At 38.1% G+C, this 21,166-nt stretch overlaps 3 protein-coding genes across 4 annotated transcripts in view; 1 reads left to right on the top strand and 2 right to left on the bottom strand.

Moving 5' to 3' along the window:
* The window catches only part of LOC121420991 (nucleobindin-2-like), a 35,815-nt gene extending 30,126 nt beyond the window's left edge, over positions 1-5,689 (top strand). For both annotated transcript variants that reach the window (XM_041615557.1, XM_041615556.1), the window contains exon 12: positions 3,857-5,689. In XM_041615557.1, coding sequence (XP_041471491.1) covers positions 3,857-4,039 — 183 coding nt within the window. In that variant the 3' untranslated portion in view covers positions 4,040-5,689. The remainder of the gene's footprint in view (positions 1-3,856) is intronic.
* A 4,839-nt stretch (positions 5,690-10,528) lies between these two features.
* LOC121421216 lies at positions 10,529-15,124 on the bottom strand. Its single transcript, XM_041615878.1, has one exon. The coding sequence runs from the start codon at positions 15,122-15,124 to the stop codon at positions 10,529-10,531; it is 4,596 nt and encodes a 1,531-aa protein (XP_041471812.1).
* A 2,230-nt stretch (positions 15,125-17,354) lies between these two features.
* LOC121421215 (deleted in malignant brain tumors 1 protein-like) overlaps positions 17,355-21,166 on the bottom strand; it is a gene marked incomplete at its 5' end in the record, with an annotated part of 32,317 nt that continues 28,505 nt past the window's right edge. Inside the window, 3 exons of the mRNA XM_041615877.1 lie at positions 17,355-18,525; positions 18,940-19,149; positions 20,601-20,714. Coding sequence (XP_041471811.1) covers positions 18,224-18,525; positions 18,940-19,149; positions 20,601-20,714 — 626 coding nt within the window. The remainder of the gene's footprint in view (positions 18,526-18,939; positions 19,150-20,600; positions 20,715-21,166) is intronic.

The raw sequence follows: 21,166 nt of genomic DNA, 5'->3' as shown, positions 1-21,166 counted from the left end.
CCCACCACTTTGTTTCCAACTTTGAAACAAAATGCTTTTTTAGAGGGAAAAATACAAATTTCAGCCAAAAAAGTAAAGGGTGTAAAATAGATAAGTGCTTTTTACCCACACAGTCTTTAAATATATTATAGAAATAAGAACAATATTGTTAGTCCAGGTATGGATTCTCATTTTTGTCATAGTCTTTTACATGATGAATGCATGAGAAATGTGTGGATGTGAAAATATCGCAATAAGTTTGGACTTGGGTAATTTAAGCCAAATCAACATGGGGCAAGTTGAGCCATGGTAATTCTTATGGTGATGTATAATAAAAAATGTTAAAAATGTAAAAAGCCATTGATATGCAGGCAGAAAGGAGCAAATTCACATGAAAGTTCTTTTACTTTTAGAAGATGTTAGTATTTATAGAGAATTAGCAAGTGAAAAGACATCCTGGTTCTTCCTGCATACATTTTGTACATAGTTTTTGTGGCTCAACTTACCCCAGACGGTGGCACAACTTACCCCACAGATGGGGCAAGTTGAGCCATTTGACATCGTTTTTTTCAAAGGTTACGATGACTTTCAGTGTGGGGGTAGAAAGTTATCTATAGGTGAAAAAGATTTCCCAAGAATCGCATTTAATCCTATCTAGGCCGGGGTATTTTGGGAGTTCATATGGCCGGGGGGGGGGGGGCCCTGAGAGGCCCCCCCTTAAGATCTCGGCTGTCGACCGTGCGATCGCGCTGAAAATTGGCACGCGGGTTGCCTAGGACATAATCTACAAGATTGTATAGTAATTTATTTCATGCGAATTGCTATTAAGTGATTATGCTAATTTATGCGTAATTAGTATGCGAAATCATACTTTTTCCTCTAACTCCCTAAATAAAGCTCCAAATGTACTAATTTTTGGTATAGAAACTTTTTGTGGTGTTCTTAGCAAGTGTACATGAAAAAATTGCGATATCAAATCATTTTCTTATGTATTATATTGTTTTTTGCAATTTCTTATGCATTTCCTTGTTTTTTACCTTTTGTTTTTCATCGTTTTTCAATGAAATTTGTTGGGGACTATTCTGTGATCATAAAAAGTATAAAATAAATACATTTAGACCAGCAAAACTAAATATAATCATGCATTTATGAATTTTGGTTGAAAACACAATTTGCATTGACTTTGTACACGAAATCACGTTTTTGAGCAATTTTTGGTCTGGCGTGCAGTTACATAATGTTGCATAATTTCGGAACCAAGGACCCTGGTGACGTAAAATTGGTCTCAAAAGTTGCGGAAGAATTGAAAGTAAAAAGTCAGCGAGCGGCGCGGTCAAAAAATTTCGCCCGGCAAAAATATTGCGCGATTCGTTGAGGGGGGGCCTCCGAGGTCCCCCCGGCCTAGATAGGGTTAAAGGCAAGGTAAACTACAATATTACTAGTCATATCAATTCTAACATGCAAAATGCAAAAAGTGTCACAACTTACCCTGCCTTCCCCTACACTGTATCATGGATAGCATGCACATACAGTATGCTTGCTACTCTGAATTGATTTTATGTTGTCTTTGTCCTGACTTGTGATACATTACCAAGGTGATACGACAGGGGGACGGGGCTTATGGGTGTCCACTTCCCCCATGCTTATAGTCGTGAAGAAAACAGAGAACAAGAATAGAGCGAAAATTGAAGAGGGATAAAAAGAGATAGAAGAGAAGTCTGGATTTTGTAACTACATGTACCCGTTGTTAAATGTTAAATAGAGAATAATTGTCAATTTTCGGTAAGCCGCCTCCCCCTACTATCAAACTTCCCTACTCTGCAAGCACAGATTCATACATGACTATTTAGCCAATTACATACCATGTTTAGAGTGAAGACTACATGTACATGTAGAAGCCAAACTCTCTGTCTGTGCAGACTGCAGAAGCAACTACAGTACATAGTGAATCTAGTCTCACTTCTTCAGACTTTGCATTATGCACTATAGATGCAAAATTGAAAAAAAAGTCTGTGCCTGCAGACTATAACCTTTGCTCTGCCCCTGATGTTATATGTACACATAAAATTCCTTTAATATTGAATCATATGCTGTCAGCGTGTTTGTATTTATTTAGCATAGTGATTATGAATTTGTATAACGTAACATGTATCAATATTTATCTACATGTACCTGTAACCCCAAGTCCCAAGTCCTTTTTTTTTTTTTACTTATGGGTTTCTTTTCCCAAAGGTTTAACGATTTTACTTTGCAAAATGAAATGGCCTATCGAGGTCATCGTTGCATGCGCATCATGCTCAGTACACTAGAGACCAATCAGAATTGTTCTTTCAAATTAAACCTGTCGCTAACCTTTGTGTTACGGGGCCCCGGTCAGCTTACTCAGCATATCCTGGCCCGTATCATAAAGCAGTTCGTACATGTAGGTTAAGCACAACTCCATACATGACAGGTGATATTTCCTTATGCTACATGCTATAAGATATCCCGAATCCCCCCTCTATCAGTATGCACAAACCCTTTAATATTGAAATTGAAAATGTTCTATTCAGAAGATTGGCAAAGGTGACTTTTTTATTTATATAAAATGGTCAGATATCAACGGTGGCCAATGGCAAACAAAATGATTGAATACATACGTGTATATGGTTTGACACCATACATGTAGACTTGTGAAAATTATTTTTCAGTTGTCCATAATGTTACAAACAGTTTTAATAGGTATACTTTTAAACAGCAGGTCCCTTTTTTATTGAACACACATTTACTGTAGCGGTAACCATATTTTCTTCTAATTTCAAACTAGATATACCCGGTAATTATTGGTTATCCTGAGGGGAAAAGGTATCTTAAATACACATTTACTGTAGCCGTAACCATATTTCCTTCTAATTTTCAAACTAAATATAATCATTGGTTTTCCCCGGGGGAAAAGGTATCTTAAATGTGAAAATTGATACACATGTAACTCATGCCAATTTGTACAGTGTAAAAAGTGTGTGGTTTATGTGCATTTTCAAAATGTATGTTGTACATGCATGTATGAATGTGGGATCTCCATTGACCAAACATACACAGTCAGAGTACAGTTACCAATACTACAAATCATCCTCTTTGGTGGCATCCTCCTCGCTCCAAATTCTTATGAATGACAAGACTTTTTTATGTAATCACTTACTGTTTTCAAGTCAAAATTATATATCATTGCATCATTGGACAGAGTATGTGTTTGTCTTTTATATTGGTCATGAATTTTGTTTGTACACACTATTTTGACAAAAAAGTGAATTTTAGGCCTGAAAAGGTGCCTAAATACTAAATTTTTCCTGTAACTCGTGGAAAATGTGCAAAACTTTTTATTGGATCCTCATTGATGATATTCATATCATCATGAAGATGAAATCCTGTATTTTCTCACAATGCCACTCTTGATGTGTGGTAAGTTTTCATCTGGTGAAGATCACACTTTACCCATCAAGGTGCAAGACAAGATTTTTGAAATTTCTGAGTATTGTGAAATTGAGAGTTTTGATTAGCTGAATAAGGTTTAAACCTACATGGACAGATAACTTAAAGAGACGAGAGAGGGTTATCTTTGTCTCGCCATCACCGCACCATGACAAGAAATTCCTGCTTAGGATAACCATACACACACTGGGTTTAATATTTTATCCTGCAAAAATTTTTACAAAAAGTTTGAGAGTTTTATGTCCACATCCCTCCACCAGTTGTTTCAAACGCAGCTCGCTCTGCAATTAGCCCCGATTGTTATGCAGTGCTTAGAAACATTGTGTTAAGCCTTGTATAAATGTTGCATAATATTATTATTATCATTATAATTAAATGTGTATTTCTCTGAAAATTTTTTAATTGGCAGATTCGATTCGAAGGGGGCTCGCAACAAGTTCGGCACGATCCTCCAGGCAGTATACCACTCTCAAACCAGCAACCCGCCCAACCACCCGCAGATCAGGCACGCCACCCACCAGCTCAGCAGCCACCAGCAGCATCGGATGGCCAGCAACAGCAACAACAGAATCAGCCCCCACCACCAGTGTAACAGCAATAATCAATGTGTTGCTATTCTATATCATTCTACAACATCTATTATAAGGTGCATTTTTTTTTATTCAGCAATATATCTATGGTGATGGTATACACTGTTACAGCAAAAGACTCAACGCATTAGAGAGCAATTGGTTTTTATATTTATGGCACCACTTCCTCCTCATGCAGATTCTTTCTTTATCAACATTTTATGATCATGTTCTATCATAAATTAATATTCATTTTGGTATTATCTTAGACCCGAGGGCCGTTTCATAAAACAGTTCGTAAGTTAAGAGCGACTTTAAGAATGGCTGGTGATCCTTCTTGTGGTAATGGTATACACCAAAAGAAAGGTTCACCAGTCTTTCTCAACTTACAAACAACTTTATGAAACACCCCCTGCAATCAATAGCAATGACCCCTTAGTCCAACTTTTACATTTTCAAAACTTTAGCATGAAGCTACTGATTATCAACTCAGGCACCTTTATACCAAAGCATATGTTGCAAGAAACTTAATTTGCCATCAATTGCAAGTAAATTATAGGTCATTAAATCAATCACAAGTCTTTTTATTGATTTGCGATTAATATCTCGTCTGCATCTTGCATCAGAAAGTTTAAAACTTATAATTTTTGACAGATTAACTTCAACTACAGCAAAACAATTCAATTGTTTTGCTGTACCTGGTAGTAGAAATTAATCTGTCACTTGTAAATTTGCAGCAGAGTTTGCAATTGAAATTTGCATTTGATTGCAAATATTTTTTAAAAAGTTTTTCGCAAATATTTCTTGCAACACCCTGTAATTCTTAACCAGCAATCCCACCTCTATGAGGATATTCAGGATTAGCGATGACAAAAAAACAGACTGTGTATTCTTGTGAGAAAGACATAGCTCTGACTTTCCTTTGCATCCTCTTGTGTGAATAAGCACAAATAAATGTTTTGGGGAATTTGGTAGCTTCCCCTTCCCCCCTGTTCATCATTTCATAAAACCCATGTCTGCCAAAGTATTTTTCGAAGGTGGTATTGGCAACCATGATACCATATCAGATAATCCAGAAACTCATACATTGAGAATTCTATTGAAATTGACGCAACTTAGTATGAATTTGACGCATTCATGTAAGTACACTAATCGGCTTTGCACATTGGACATAACTGCCAAAATTATGTAACCAGCATTGATACCATTATTACTCTTTGTATGCCAAACATACACTATAATTGGGAGCGTTACTAATCAATGAAAGTGTATAAAGGGATTAATGATACCCATCGATGGAGGTGTATGTGGAGTAGAGAAAATTGTTGCAAGGGTATACTGCACAGATGTATTTTGGTAATCGGAAATAGAAGATAGATATTATTTGTATATTTAGCATTCATGTAGATTGTCTGTTTTATGTTTATTTTTTAAATGTTTTTATTCAACCACCTATATATAAAGACTTACTTGACAGTAGCTCATAGGGAAGGGAGGTAGCCAGGGGCTGGAGGTGACCCCCCCCCCTCCCTCCCCTTCAAAGCTTTCCATAGCTTGAAGAACACAAGAAATCTTCCTTTGTGATTATTAACCACAGTCTTGAAACATAAACTTTCATAAAACATTCGAAATATGTAATCTGATTTATGTTCTAAAAAAATGGTAATTCAATACTTATTGAAAAAAAACCCAAAATGTAGGGGACAATGCTTTGATTATTCTGTTCCCTTTTTCTAGCAGATTATTGTGGCATAAATGTTGTAAAGGGTTGTAGGAAAATCATTCTAGTTTATGTACATTGAAGGATTGTTGCAAGGAAACTTGCAATCAAATGCAAGTCAATTATTATTTTAATCCCTTTTGGCTTGAGGTCTTTCTTTGGCCTTACTCCACCAACTTCCCTTTGTGTCTACCTACTCCTTTTCTTTCTTCCCCTTCATTAACCTGATTGGTCATCTCTTCTCACTAATGCCCCTTTTGTCTCCTTGTTCCAGTGTTGCTGTTGTATGTCTGTGGTCTATATTATGGTTGTTCCACCTTATGTTTGTCATTTTGCCTCCGAAGAAGATTCTGCTAGGATCGAAAGCTTAGGCCCCTTTTGACTCTCTCAATTATAATTACACAACTCAATCATAAGTCGTGCAATTAACGGCAAATTTGCAGATGATCGCTTGTCTTCTTCATGTGTTAGCAAGTGTAAAAAGATTTGCTTTAGTTATAATTGATTAATCACATCTAAATTTGCACTTGAAGTTTATAATTGATTGCAAATATTTTCTTAATGCAACAGCCCCTAAGACTATATGATCAAAATGTTGCATTGTGGGTAATGATGCAGGTACTGAACGAGTAGTTTAGGTCACATGGTGCTGTTCAAACTGATTGTGCCATAATGGCTTCATATGATGTACAAGATGCTCTCATAACGCAAAGGAAATACATGTACATTTAATACTAGTCGGTAATGTCTTTCAAATTAAATGTTTGTTATAGCATAGTTTAGTGAAATTATAGCTTTGTTATTAGTCTTGATTGTATACTCGTACATTTTCAATTTCTAACTAATGTATTTTTAACTGTATGGCTGATATTTTGCATTTCATGGTCATTCCTTGTTTAAATTTAGCATGGAAACATAAATGATATGTACATGCATCCATTATTATTGTACAACGCCTACTTAGCTTGTTGTACGCGATCAAATGGGAGGCTGAATGTCACACATTCGTACCGTTGCACACAAGACGTACCATCCAAAATGTACCGCCCAAAATCTACCATTGCACGGCTGTAGGAGGTGACGTCACAATGCGATTTCATTGAATAAGCCCGCTGGCTAAATGCGCAATGCTGTCCAAGATCATGTACGCCTGTGGGCCCGGCTTGTGGGATTTTGCTTTTTGCTTTCAATATTTTTGCTCCCTTATAGATTACTGGTGGGAAAAACTATTGTTTTTTCATATTTTTACTAGATTCTGAGGCGTTGTACAACACAAATAGCGAATATTCTTATTCGTGCAATGGTGTGAGATTTTGCATTCGGTGAAAGAAAGACACGCTCTATTCAACTCGGCTAACGCCTCGTTGAATAGAGCATCTTTCTTTCACCTCATGCGAAATCTCGCACCATCGCACTCATGCCTATTCGCCATTTGTATACTGTCATACAATTTGTAAAGGCCGGTTATCTTTTAGTTACCTATTAATTCAAAAGGAACTAGAATACATTTTGTGCTAATCATTAACCCGAATAGAGTCGAGTTATTTGGACCCATCAAACCCAAGGGGTGGGAGGGGAGATTTTGCCCCCTTGAGAGATCTCGGCCGCCGATTGCGAGTGCCGCAACATTTTGTAAAGGGGTATACTTTGAGATGAAGTGCTATTTTCAGTTGTATAGTAGATGATTTCAAGTGCGGTGTTGGAATTGGGATTGCTTCCCCTTGCTCCAAAATCTGTTCTGAGTTTGTAAAACTGATCCATATCACATTATTGACATCTCAAACACAAGTACATGTAAGTGACTTCAGGATCATCTTCATTTTATGTTTGGTGTTCTCATGTAAAGATTGATTTAACACCAATACTAATAGATCAACACTGAACTTGAAATCCCCCATTGATTTAAACATGAATTTAATTTTGTATTTATTGGAAATCCTTAAACAGGGTTCTTGAAATAGGTGAAATGCAGTATTAATATCATATTCAGATACTTGAGGTAGCAATGGTGAGCTTTATCTTACTAAAAAGGTTATGATATACAGTGTAGTAGTACAGGGGAGCCTATATTGTGTACCTTGACAGCTAGTCACAGCTCACCATTTAGTGTCCATTGTCACTTTCAGTTCTATTATAGATTATTTCGCTCTGGCGTTCTAGTCATTCATGCGATTTTACTCCGATGAAAGCATGTTGAAAAGCTTCAGTATGTCCATTTTTAAAGTACATGTATCTTTCTCTTCAGCGTTTTTCTTTTATCTTTGTCTGCTTTTGCCATTTGCAGAGCACATCGATGTCATGAACAACAAAAGGAAAACACATAGGCCCATATTCTGAAGTCGGTTTTTAACTTAGACCATGGTCTATAAACTCTGTGCTAAAATTATGGGAAGCCAAACGTGTCAAAATTTCTTCACATGGTATGTGTCTTTGTGTGCTGTGCTCTTTCACCAAGTCTTTAACAGTGAAGACAAATATCTTTGTATGCATTCTCCCCCCGACAGTAAAAAATGATTTGCGGTTCAAGAATTTATATTATGAACCTCTACTGCTAGAGATTTATTTCGCAATCGGCCATCCATAGTTAGACCACAACTTCGGACCAGAGTTTAAATTAAACCCGACTTCAGAATACGGGCCACACAATCAAACCTGTCCAGAGTAAAAAAAACCCCTGTCTAATAGTGACCACTTTTTTTTCTGTTTCCCATGGGCAGCCTTGATAGACAGGTGTTTACTGTAGTTTTAATGGTAGCGTCTTATTCTATCTTTGCAATCGTTTATGTGGTGGTATATTATTTTATATGTTTACAATCGTAGGATTTTAATAAATGTTCACCTGAATCACATTCAGAATCTTGTGTTGCATATAACATTGTGATTTTCTGATGGAATCCAAATGCAAAGTTCTGGCACCCTAACAATAAAGGAGTTATTGTTGCAAAAAATACTTGAATATTTGATGAATATCCATTTGAGAATGAAAGTTATATATAAAATTTTTATGTCATTGTATATTCAATACTTGAATATACATGTACGATGACATAAAACTAGAAGGAAAAATGGAAAAAGAATGAAAGGATGAGAGGGAGGAGAGAATAAAAAAAGAAAATAATGGAGGGACAGAAAGAACAGAGAGGAAAGAAGAAAGTAAAGAAGAGTTTAAGGAAAGAAAGAAGAAAGGAAATAAAGGAAATTTTGAAAAAAAGAAGGAAAGTGAAAGAAGGAAAGAAAGAAAAATGGAAAGAAAGAAAAATGAACAGAAAGAGGGAAAGGATCAGGAAAGAAAGCTAGGAAAGATTGGAAATAAAGATAGATGGAAAAAATGAACAGAAAGAGGGAAAGGATCAGGAAAGAAAGCTTGGAAAGATTGGAAATAAAGATAGATGGAAAAAAAGGCAAGCAGGAAGGATAGAATGAAGAAAGGATAGAAATGAAAGATGTATTGTGTTTGGTTCAATATTCTGAAATATGAGACAAATAGGCATCCCGGGAAGGGTTTGTCAGGACGGCGGGACAAAGGAACAAAATATGGAACGATCTGGGAAATATGGGACGTCTGGTCATCATGGGCATATATCAATTCCATTAATTCTCACTTTTATGATTAATGGAAATATGTTTCTTATACATGTAGAAGCAGGTACAGAACATGTAATATGAAATGTCCAAGAAAAATGATTTGCCAATTTTTAAAGAAAGTGGGAATTAAGAAAAAAATGATAGGAGGGCTGCTTTCAAGTGACATCACAAAATCAACATTAAACAGTCCATAAATCTGTTAATATATGATGGAATTATGATGGAATTATGATGAATCTTGATGCTAAACTTTTACAAGTATTTTTTTCTGCTCTTTGTCATATCAGGGAGGGGAGCTTAAGAGAACACCCTTCCTGGTACGACTATCACAACAACTACATCAACAATACAAAACAGAAAAGAGACGAAAATAGAGACAAAATTTGTAAAGTTACCTTAACACTTCTTTTTAATACGCAATCAGCGCCCCCATGCGCTGACAAATATCGCACATGTACATGACATACCTCCCCCCTTAAAAGAAAGTTATAGCAATTTAACTTTCCTTCATTTAAAGAAGCATGTTGAAATAACATTATAACACTCAGAAGAACGAGTAATATGAAAACAAACACAATCCATCCAAGTGTGTAGTCAAGACGTATCATTATAAACCTTTACAAAAAGAGATGTAGAAAACTTCAGTCAATAACAAGCTGGATTTACCTTTGGAATTCTAATATCACGTGAAAAAAAACATATGCCAATACAACAAGGTGACTTAACTCTGCAAGACTTTTTTGTCTTTTTATATACATATATATATATAACCTTTCCATAGCAACATAAAAAATGAAATTAAGTCCTTCAATGCAAGAACTTTGATCCAGCTTCATGTTTACAAATGCAGAACCTGAAGAGAGAAAAAATAAATAATGAAGAGAACAAGAGTTAGAATATGTAGACTTGTTAGAACAAAATGAATTGTTCCATGTAATTGATATATCGAATTTTTTTTGTCATTAAAAGATAGTTATTAATAAACTATTATAGACATTCATCTCAAAACATTGCTTGACCACCTGGATAATGGAGTAAAAAAAAAGAAAATCACTTTTCTTTTAAAATTATTATTATTGTTAGTGTTATTTTTTGTTATTATGTGAATACTAGTTAACGACCGGTTTGCAGCTTTCCGGGGTTTTTTTTATTATTGTTTTGTTTGTTGTTTCTAAGGAGGTTATTTGGCAATTGACTGTAGATTTGTCTAAACTCTAGAAAGCGTATCCGCAATAACATTGTCATTTCCTTTGATATGAGTCACGTTCAGCCCATAAGGCTGAAGAAACAGACTCCAACGGAACAGTCTCTGATTCTTGTTCCTAAACCTTTCGAGGAAGGTTAGTGGATTGTGATCCGTGAAAACGGTCACATCAGGGCAGCTACTCAAATACACATCAAAGTGTTGAACTGCCAGCACCAGACCTAGGCACTCCTTCTCTACCGTAGAGTATCTTTGCTGGTGTACATCAAGCTTCTTCGAAAAGTAGCTCACAGGTTTCATGAAACCCTCTTCATCCAACTGAAGGAGAACTGCACCAACTCCTACCTCACTTGCATCAGTGGCCAGTAGGAACGGATGCTCAAAATTAGGAGCCTGCAACACAGGCTTTGAGATCAGAACAGCTTTCAATTTCTGAAAGGCAATCTCACAGGGTTTGGTCCAATCAAACTTAGTCCCCTTCTTGAGTAGATCTGTAAGAGGAACAACAATGTCACTGAAATTAGGAACAAACTTGCGGTAAAATCCACACATGCCCAGAAACCTCATCACCTCCTTCTTTGTGGAAGGGGCAGGGAAATCCACAATAGCTTGGACCTTTGCCTCTCGTGGGGCAACGCATCCATGCCCTACTACATGACCCAAGTAAGTAACTGTCGCCTGCGCAAATTCACACTTTGACAAATTCACAACAAGTCCTGCCTTGGTCAATCTGACAAACACATCTCTCAAGCAAGTTAGATGATCTGACCAGGTATCACTAACTACTAGAATATCATCAAGATATACTACAACATTGTCAAGTCCTGCAATTACACAATTCATGAGCCGTTGAAATGTCGCTGGAGCATTCCGCATGCCAAAGGGCATAACCCGACACTGGAATAACCCCTGCGGGGTAACAAATGCAGAGATTTCCCTTGCCCTCTCTGTTAATGGCACCTGCCAATAACCTTTCATCAGATCCAGCTTTGTGATATACCTTGCATTGCCAATCTGATCAATGCAATCCTCAATACGAGGTAGCGGAAACGAGTCAGGTTTTGTTACAGCATTAACTTTCCTGTAGTCAATGCAAAAACGCTGACTCCCATCTGGTTTTGGAACAAGAACTACAGGTGAGCTCCAACAGCTCTGACTAGGCTCAATGACACCACATGCAAGCATATACTCAAGTTCCTTCCGCACTTGGCTCTTCTTTCTTGGATTCAAACGGTAGGGATGTTGTTTAATAGGCAGATGATCGCCTACATCAACATCATGAATAGCCTCTCCGGTATATCCCAACTTATCTCCACATACTTCAGGGTAATCAAGAAGTATTTGTACTACATCCTGCTGTTCAAAATCTGATAGATGACCCAATATCTTTGCGGGATTAGCCATCACATGTGAATTATTCACCTTTCCAGACATCCCTTCACCAATCTCCGCTTCCACTGGGATTTCAAGTTCTCCAGGAATATGTTCTGCTGCCTTTTCACAAACAACAGCAACTGTCGCCACCTCGTCACGATCATAATACTTCTTCAGCATATTAATGTGGCAAACCCTCTTTGTTTTTCTCCTGTCTGGAGTACTCACTAGATAGGTTTCCTTACCCAAGTTCTTCTCTACCACATATGGCCCACTGAACTTAGCTCTGAGAGGTTCACCCTGGATGGGCAGTAACACAAGGACTTTGCTACCAGGCTCGAATGAGCGAGGTTCTGCCTTCTTATCTGCACGGGCCTTCATTACACCTTGAGACGACCTCAAATGTTCCCCCGCGAGTTCACACGCCCTCAAGAGTCTTTCGCGAAATTGTGACACATAATCTAGCACATTCCCACTCTCCACCTCAGACTCTGACAACATGTGCTCCTTCACTACCTTGAGAGGACCTCTTGGCTCATGGCCAAACACAAGCTCAAATGGGGTGAATCCTGTAGATTCATTAGGAGTATCACGAGAAGCAAATAAGAGGAAAGGAATACCCTTTTCCCAGTCTCCAGTGTTCTCAGAGCAGTAAGACTTGATCATTGTCTTTAAGGTCTGATGGTATCTCTCAAGGGCACCCTGCGACTGTGGGTGGTAAGGTGATGAGTTCACCTGCTTGATTCCTAATTGATGCATCACTTCCTGGAATACACTAGATGTGAAATTAGAACCCCTATCCGACTGGATGTCTTGAGGGAGTCCATAGCGTGTGAAAAACACCAAGAGGGCATCAATAACTGTCTTAGCCTTAATGTTCCTCAATGGAAAAGCTTCTGGAAAGCGTGTGGTTGAATCCATGACAGTAAGCAAGTACTGATAACCTGCCTTGGTTTTTGGCAATGGGCCAACACAATCTATCAATACACGGCTAAATGGTTCAGGAAAAACAGGAATTGGAATAAGTGGGGCTGGCTTGATGTGATGTTGTGGCTTGCCCACCACCTGACAGACATGACATGACTTACAATACTCAGACACACACTTCCTAAGCCCAGGCCAGTAGAAATGGGCCCTAATCCTGGCCACTGTCTTCCTCACACCTAGGTGTCCAGCAAGGGGAATATCATGAGCTAACCTTAGAATCTCTGCTCGATACTGAGGCGGGACAACAACCTGATCCACGGCCACCCAATCTTCATCAGCTGGGCGACCAGGAGGACACCATTTCCGCATCAACACACCAGACTTAATGTAATAACACTGTGAGACCTTCTCTGCCTCTCCTGCTGTCAGAGCAACACGATACAAACCTTTCAAGTCCGCAGCTGACTGTTGGGCTGCAATCAAGGCAGGCTGGCTGAAAATAGTCCTATCATCACCAGACTGACTATTCATACTCTCACTCAGATCTCTAAAAACTGTATCCCCTAAATCTATGTCACCAACATGTTCAACCTCTCTCTCATCTCGCCCTGCCATAGCCTGTGCCCTGGTAACCGCACAAGATGGAAAAATACCCGGGATAGCTGTTTTCAAAGCCTCTGTCTTGGAATCCACTACCGGCACGTCACTCAAAACAGTAGATGGCTGCACCTTACCTCCAGCCAAATCATTGCCAAGCAGCATTGTGATTCCCTTCATAGGCAATCGAGAAACAATGCCAACTGTCACTCTCCCAGAAACCAGCCCACTACAAAGTTCTACATCATACAGAGGAACAGATTTGAAACCTTCATTCACATCTTGGATCAGAGTTCTCATGCCCGTGAAACAAGATTCCAAGGATGACTCATCAGCAATTAATAACGTCTGAACAGAGCCAGTATCTCTCAAAATCACAACAGGAAATTCTTCACCATCAACAGTGAACTTCACCGTGCCATCAGAAATAAATTCCTTGTATCCTTCATCCACCCCATCATGAAACTTGTGCTTCCCCCCATCAACACACACAGGGTCTCCCACACAAACCGTAGCCGGCCGTACAAAACCGCTGGCCTGGACTTTATTCTGACCAGTATTCTTGTCCTTTAGTTTCTGACAGTGAGAAACAAGGTGCCCATCCTTCTTACAGTATGCACAAAACAACCTGCCCTCTGGTCTAAAACCATTAGACTGGCTACCACCACTCAACTTACTCTTTGGTGACTTTGACCTCTCCACGTCCTTATGTAATGTCTCGGACTTACTCCAACCAAAACCACTCGCTAACGGACTAGGAGGTTGAAGCTGCGACGCGCTACTTCTATGTGACAATTCATACCCATCTGCCAACATTGCTGCATTTCTGACACTAACAACAGCATGATCATTCATGTATGTTTTAACATCACGGGACATGCATCTTGTGAACTCATCAATTAAAACAACCTCACGCAGTGATTCATATGTCATCTCAATTCTCAGAGACCGGATCCATCTATCAAATGCAACCTCTTTGCGACGTGCAAACTCAACACAAGTCTCTGCAGGATCCCTCTTGAGATCACGAAACATCTGACGGTATGCCTCTGGGACTAGCTCAAATGCCTGAAGGATGGCATCTTTCATTTTCCAATAATCAAAAGCATGATCATAGCTCAATGCAGACACGACAGACTGTGCCTTGCCTGAAATGACTTGCTGAATGAGCAAAGCCCAGTCACTTTCAGGCCATTCCATTTTTCTAGCCACCCTCTCAAACAAAAGAAAGAACGAGTCTAAATCAGTCTCATCATACTGTGGAATAAGCTTTACCCTGGCAGAGAACCCAGCTTCCATCGACCTTTTCTCTCTCTCACCCAACTGCCCACTCTGAGACACCATTTCACTATGACGCATCATCTCAAACTCCAGTCGCTTCCTTTCCATTTCCCTCTCATGCTCAGCAGCTCTCAGCCTATCTCTTCTTTCTTCTAGTTCAATCTGAGCCAGTGCAAGCCGTACCCCATCACTGTCAAGTTTAGTTCTGTCATCACAATCATCAGAATCACCACTCACACTTTCAGGCATCAATTCTGCGCGGGCCGCAATAGCAGAAAATAGCTCTGCCTTAGTCTTCAAACCCGAAAGATCTAGCGACATTTTTCGTCCAACCGCTATCAGATCATCTTTACGCAGCTGACGCAAGCGAACGAGTGTAAGGTCTTCCTCCAAAAATGTATCTGCGTTAAACTGAGCCATATTTCTCTATCGAGTAAAGTGACAGAAGGAATATAAACAAAAAGAAAGAAGATCCAGCAATATTTAGGAGACCTTTTACACTGTCTAAAAAAAATGAAAAAAATCATGAGAATGTCATGTGATGAAGTTTCTAAACCAAAACTAGCTTAGGCCAAGTATGATCCAGTCTAACAAGAGACAAAAAAAAGTCACACCAAAAACTCCTCTAGAATGGCATAGGACCTGATTAAAGAAGGATAGGTCTAAATCATTGAAGTAGACAACGTTACGAATTGAAGACTATTCAGTTACCGGCCAAACTTATCCAGGCAATGAACAGACTTACAGAGCAGTATCGCAACGAAAAAATGTCCTAGAAGAAAGTGCGGAAAAAATGCACAATAAAAATATCAAATAGCACCAGCCATTAACGACTGCAGTACAAGCTATTTAATAAATAGACCTAAATCCTAAAATCAAGATCATAACGCCTACGCTACGTAACTACATGTACGCACAGAGCTCAGACGTAGCCCATAGAGACTGGGAGGCAAAAGCCATAGCAAAGCAGAGAGAAAAACCCGACATCAAATTAGATACGTGGGACAACCACAAAAAACCAACGCGAGATCGGACACAACCCGAGCAAGAAAATGGCTTGGAAAATCATATTTCGGACAAGCCCCCATATGTCATATCAGGGAGGGGAGCTTAAGAGAACACCCTTCCTGGTACGACTATCACAACAACTACATCAACAATACAAAACAGAAAAGAGACGAAAATAGAGACAAAATTTGTAAAGTTACCTTAACACTTCTTTTTAATACGCAATCAGCGCCCCCATGCGCTGACAAATATCGCACATGTACATGTGATCTTATTGAAACCAGTTCTGTGAAGTCATGATCTTGCCCTTCTCATAGAGCCTACCAAGAGAGGGAGACTAATTGGGCATCGGGCAAGAAAGTCGAGTTAAAGGGGAAGTTCACCCTGAAGAAAACTTTGTTGCAAAAATAGCAGAAAAAATAGTAAAAAATATTGGTGAAGGTTTGAGGAAAATCCGTTAAAGAGTAAGAAAGTTATTAGAGTTCAAAGTTTTGGATTTGTGACGTCATAAACGAGCAGCTGCCCCATGTGTTATGTAATATAAAATGCATGAATTTCAAATTTTGCATGGTTCCTGATGACTTAATTTTGTTTTCTATTCATGATCGGGTGTGAAATGATTTGTCTATTGATATACAAAAGGTACAGTGAAAACCATTTTCAATTTTCTGAGAAAATGACATTTCATTGATTTTTTACCATTCGCTATGTAGGAATGCTGCTCGCATATGACGTCACAAATCAAATAATTGAAATTCTAATAACTTTTTAATTATTTGATGAATTTTTCTCAAATCTTCGGCAATATTTTTTATTATTTTTTCTGCTATTTTTACAATAAAGTTTTTGTCAGGGTGAACTTCCCCTTAAAACTAGTCCCAAATGGGTGCAAATTTTTTGCCTACCCCTGAATCCAATTACACCAGGGTGCCGTCTTTTTTACAAAGAGTTACAAATGATCCGATCAATCGTAACTATGGACGGCCAGCAACGTCAACATCTATTATGCATGTTTGTTCAAAATATTTTCCAGCTATGATGTTTATTCATGCATTCGTTGTTTTCTTGAAAATTCACTGCGCTTCTTTTTCCGTACAGAGGACATTGTGCAAGTTTTTCGTAGAAAAAATTACGTCACTGATGGATTTCCAGAGTTACGATTGATCGGATCGATCATACCTCTTTGAGAGACTGGACCTAGGCTTTATTTGCAATCAAAACCAATCACAGGACTTGATTAAGCGTCACTTTTTCTCAGTTGACAAAAAAAAGATCAAGCATAATTTGCATGTAATCAGTGACTAGCACTATCTCTTGCAATGTCCCTTACGGATCACTTTGGCAACCGCCTATCCATCTCACTGTATTCTTCTGTGCTTAATGCTCCAATTTCAAGTAAGTTGGATCATATAGACTTTCACATCACCAAGGACATGAACGCGTACAGGTACATGTATGGAAGGTCACCCGCAGAGGTCAACTACCTTTTTTTCAATTAAGTGCCTTTCCCAAGCAAATCTATTTTAATGAACCCATCCTAACTTTTGGTAAATCCACTAATGCTTTTATCAATGATGGCATCCAATGCAAACTTCCTATGGTGAATCAATTTCATCCAAAATGAATTACACATAGACAGAAATTTTGTAAACATAACAGTACATAAAAATGTAGCAATATTTATTTACATTCTACAAATGAACTCTTGCGTATTATCATATTATTATTGCTTGATGATTGCAGTGGAGAATGCGGCAAGACATGGGCAAATCGACCAAAACAATGTTTACCACAGAGCAAAACAAATCGAGAGAGTTGATGAGGCATTGCCTACGTTTTCTAATTTTCAACTCATTTTTAGAAAAAACAACAGGAAATGACTTCGTACATTCATTTTGGGGACATGGGGAGGGGTCAACAATCATTAAATTGTGCACGTACTTTCTAATGTACAAGATAGGAAAATGGAGTTTTACTCCATATATGCTCTACTTCATACAATGTTATGGATAGCAATATACTGTAATAATGCAAGTTATCATTTTTTTTAAAGTAAAGCTGTTTATCTGAAAAAACATATCAACATGTAGACAGGGTTCAAATGGTTTCAGTAAATAACATGCTAGATATTCAAAGACTTTGAGCATGGAATTGAAATTGGCAATCCTGCCATGGGTGAATAGCTCAATCCCAGGAAGAAAGCTAAAATTATTTTTTGTACACAATAAATATATTAGTCAAGTCGATGAGACAGCCTACATATTTTACATACAACGCACATGTATGCATGGTCGTATGTATTCACAGTGCAACTTATTAAGACTTACTAAGACTTAAGTCTAAATAACTAATGTCTGAGTGCAGGATAGTGCATTTAGGGTGGATGCTTTTTTCAAAACGAGTCCTGATACACGTTTCTTGTCTTCGGAATCAGTGAAACAATTTTGCAGAGGGACTTGTCCTGCCCTTATCTCTCAAAGAAATATTTCCAATAGATTTGAAGGAGGGCATTCAAAAACAGATAACTGCTGCATCTTCTTCTTCGAAACAATCATGTTTGCCCCATCCGTTGTGAGGACAGATGCCTATCATTAATTCATCACCGCGGCATGATAGATTGTCCAAATGAAACAGTCCATCGGTGTTATCGTACTGCGCGGCGTCGGTCTGGTTTCCACCGGCGAATCCCAGCTGGCGGCAGACGACGTCGGCCTCGATGTCGGTGAAGTCGTCCCGGCAGACCTTGCCCCACTGGTCTTCGAAGTAGACTTGGACGCGACCCGCACTAGTAGAGTTGCCACCAGATAGACGCACTGAAACAGAGAGAAATAGAGGCAGATAATAGTTTGTTTACTTGTTTATTATTTTAAATGAAAATACTTCATTTGTAAAATGGTTACGTTTCTAGAATAGTATTTCTGAACGGCATAATACTTGTTAAGTGTATGTTTTATATTCTTTTCTTGGATTTTGATTCATTTCTTTAATTTCCTTCTACTTTTCTCTTCTCTTATTTTATCTCTTTTGTATTTATAAATTTCTTCACTTTTTGCCTTGTTTCTTGCTTTATGGTCGATGATATAATGAAATATAATACTGAATTGACATAGAAATTGAATAATTATTATGGAATTAAAATTGAATTGAATCATAAAGCCTAACTGATTTTTTCATTATGATTGAATTAATATGAAATTAAAATGAATTTGAATTGAAGTATCACTAACCTGGTAATGTACACGACACACTAGCATCTTCTTGATGGCCGCAATTATGCTCTCCGTCCTCTCTCCTCATACAGTCCGTGAGGCTACTCTCATTTCCAGTGCATTCCAAGTCATCTACATGGATAGGTCCGTTGCCTCCCCCAAACACAGCACCACTAAACACCCCAGAGGCTGGACCAAAGCCTAGCTGTCGACATACTACATCAGCGTCTGTAGTTGAGGAGAACAATCAAGAAAATTATATCAATGTACAAATTACCATTACATCTTTGCAACTCAAACATTTCTAAATCTATTCAAGAATCTTATTTCTACATGTATATTGGGGAAGAACTCTATTACAAATGAAAGCATTATTTTGCTTTTGCACCAAAATCACATTGCCAGTAAAGCTTGCGGATGCATAGGGAGTACATTGTATATACACAGTGTTGTGTGATAGGTAATCATTAGTGGTGAGTAGGGGGGGGGGGGGGGGGTAAACAAACTAAAGTAGTAATAATACTAATGAAAATGAACAACTTCAGTATTACATGTATTTCTATACCCTTTTTTCTTCCTTCTCCCCACCCCCTACTTTTTTTTCGGCTTGGTAAAATATACATCAAATTAATTAAGAGGGTTATGTTTATGCTAAATTGCCATTTGAATCCATACCTTACCCGAAAATATTCCTATACCCTGTATCGAAGTCACAACATTCCTCTCAACTCCACAAACGCTAAAACTATGTCTATTTAGAAATTAAAGATCCAGACCGGACCTAAAAATGAAACTGATAAATTATATACCAATCGAAAGCTTATAAGCTACTTAATACAGCAAGGTATGCTTTATGCATTTTCACCGCTTCCCAGCTGAGTATTTTGCTTAAGAATATTCCAATTATCGGGCTTCGAACCCCGTTTATAGAATAGGCTTTATTGTGCTTTTCACCTGCCTCGAGACCGTGACGTCACGTTGTGTAAGAAGCGTCGTGATTCCATAGGTTTGTACACAGAAAAACTGGGTGATTTTTTTGTTTTCCAGATAACGAATTTCATTCTCTTCACTTCTATCACAGATGGATATCGCATATATTTTTTCCCACAAGCTTTAATTTATGAAATCTACAGTTTTGAACTAGTTTTTGCCATATTTTATTTCCTGCTTATTTGACGCAGATTTCAATTCTATCTGCATTTAGATTATGTATAACAACTTTTGCTGACATAGCAATCTAGGCCCAATAAGAGCCAAACAAAGAAATCACAAAAAAGGTAGTGAATAGTTGTAGGTTTACAACAATATGAACAGTGAATAATTTTGAGTGCCATTTTCATCTGAAAAAAAAAAAAAAAATGGATTCATAACATGGAAATGGAAGAAAACACTCAATGCTTTTGTACACAAACCTATGGAATCACAACCCTCCAGACACAACGTGACGTCATCATTTCCAGGCGACGTGGGGGTGCTCAATCAAAGCGTAATTTGGAGGAGCAGTTTCTTTGATTTTTATTTAATATTTTTAACTATTGGAAGGAGATATATGTGATATTTTTGGTATATTTGTATTGTATGAATCATTACCTTTACTTTGATATATGATTGTTTTTACACCGGTCAGGGTCTTTAAGGTACAGATATCGAATTACGGTAGCTGCCATACATGTACATACCTTCTCTGCTCCACATGTCATCACAAACGGTGCCCCATTCACCGTCAGTGTAGAATTCAACCCTTCCCTCCAGACAGCTCCTTCCTTCCGCTAGACGAACGTCACCATCGCTCGCTGCGAATCAATCAAAGAGAAACACACTGGATTAGATTCCAACAAAGGGGGGGGGGGGGGATTTCACAGAGCTGGATAAGTAACTGAGATTTACTGACAAATTTGCTTGCGGCCAATCAGATGCAAGGATTTCAGTCACTGATATCAATTCCAATTTCAATTCCAATTCCAATTCCAATTTCAATTCAATTTCAATTTATTTTCTCATAAAAATCCATACAAAAACACTACATATACAAAGCATTGTATTAACAAAATAGAACAAAAAACAACAACAACAAATAGAAATAAACATTGGATTGAATATGAGAGGGACAGCAAGAAAGGAACTAGCCTTGTAATTAGCTGACCCTATAACATAATAACCATACAAAGGCTTCAATAACAAAGATAGAAAAAAAAATCACTAAACTACAACATAAAGGTGGGGGGGGGGGTGCCTATATATGCCT

Source organism: Lytechinus variegatus, chromosome 9 (genome assembly GCF_018143015.1).
Source record: "Lytechinus variegatus isolate NC3 chromosome 9, Lvar_3.0, whole genome shotgun sequence".
NCBI lineage: Eukaryota > Metazoa > Echinodermata > Echinoidea > Temnopleuroida > Toxopneustidae > Lytechinus > Lytechinus variegatus.
The sequence above is the reverse complement of the archived record's forward strand: the minus strand, read 5'-3'. Positions and strand labels throughout refer to the sequence as shown.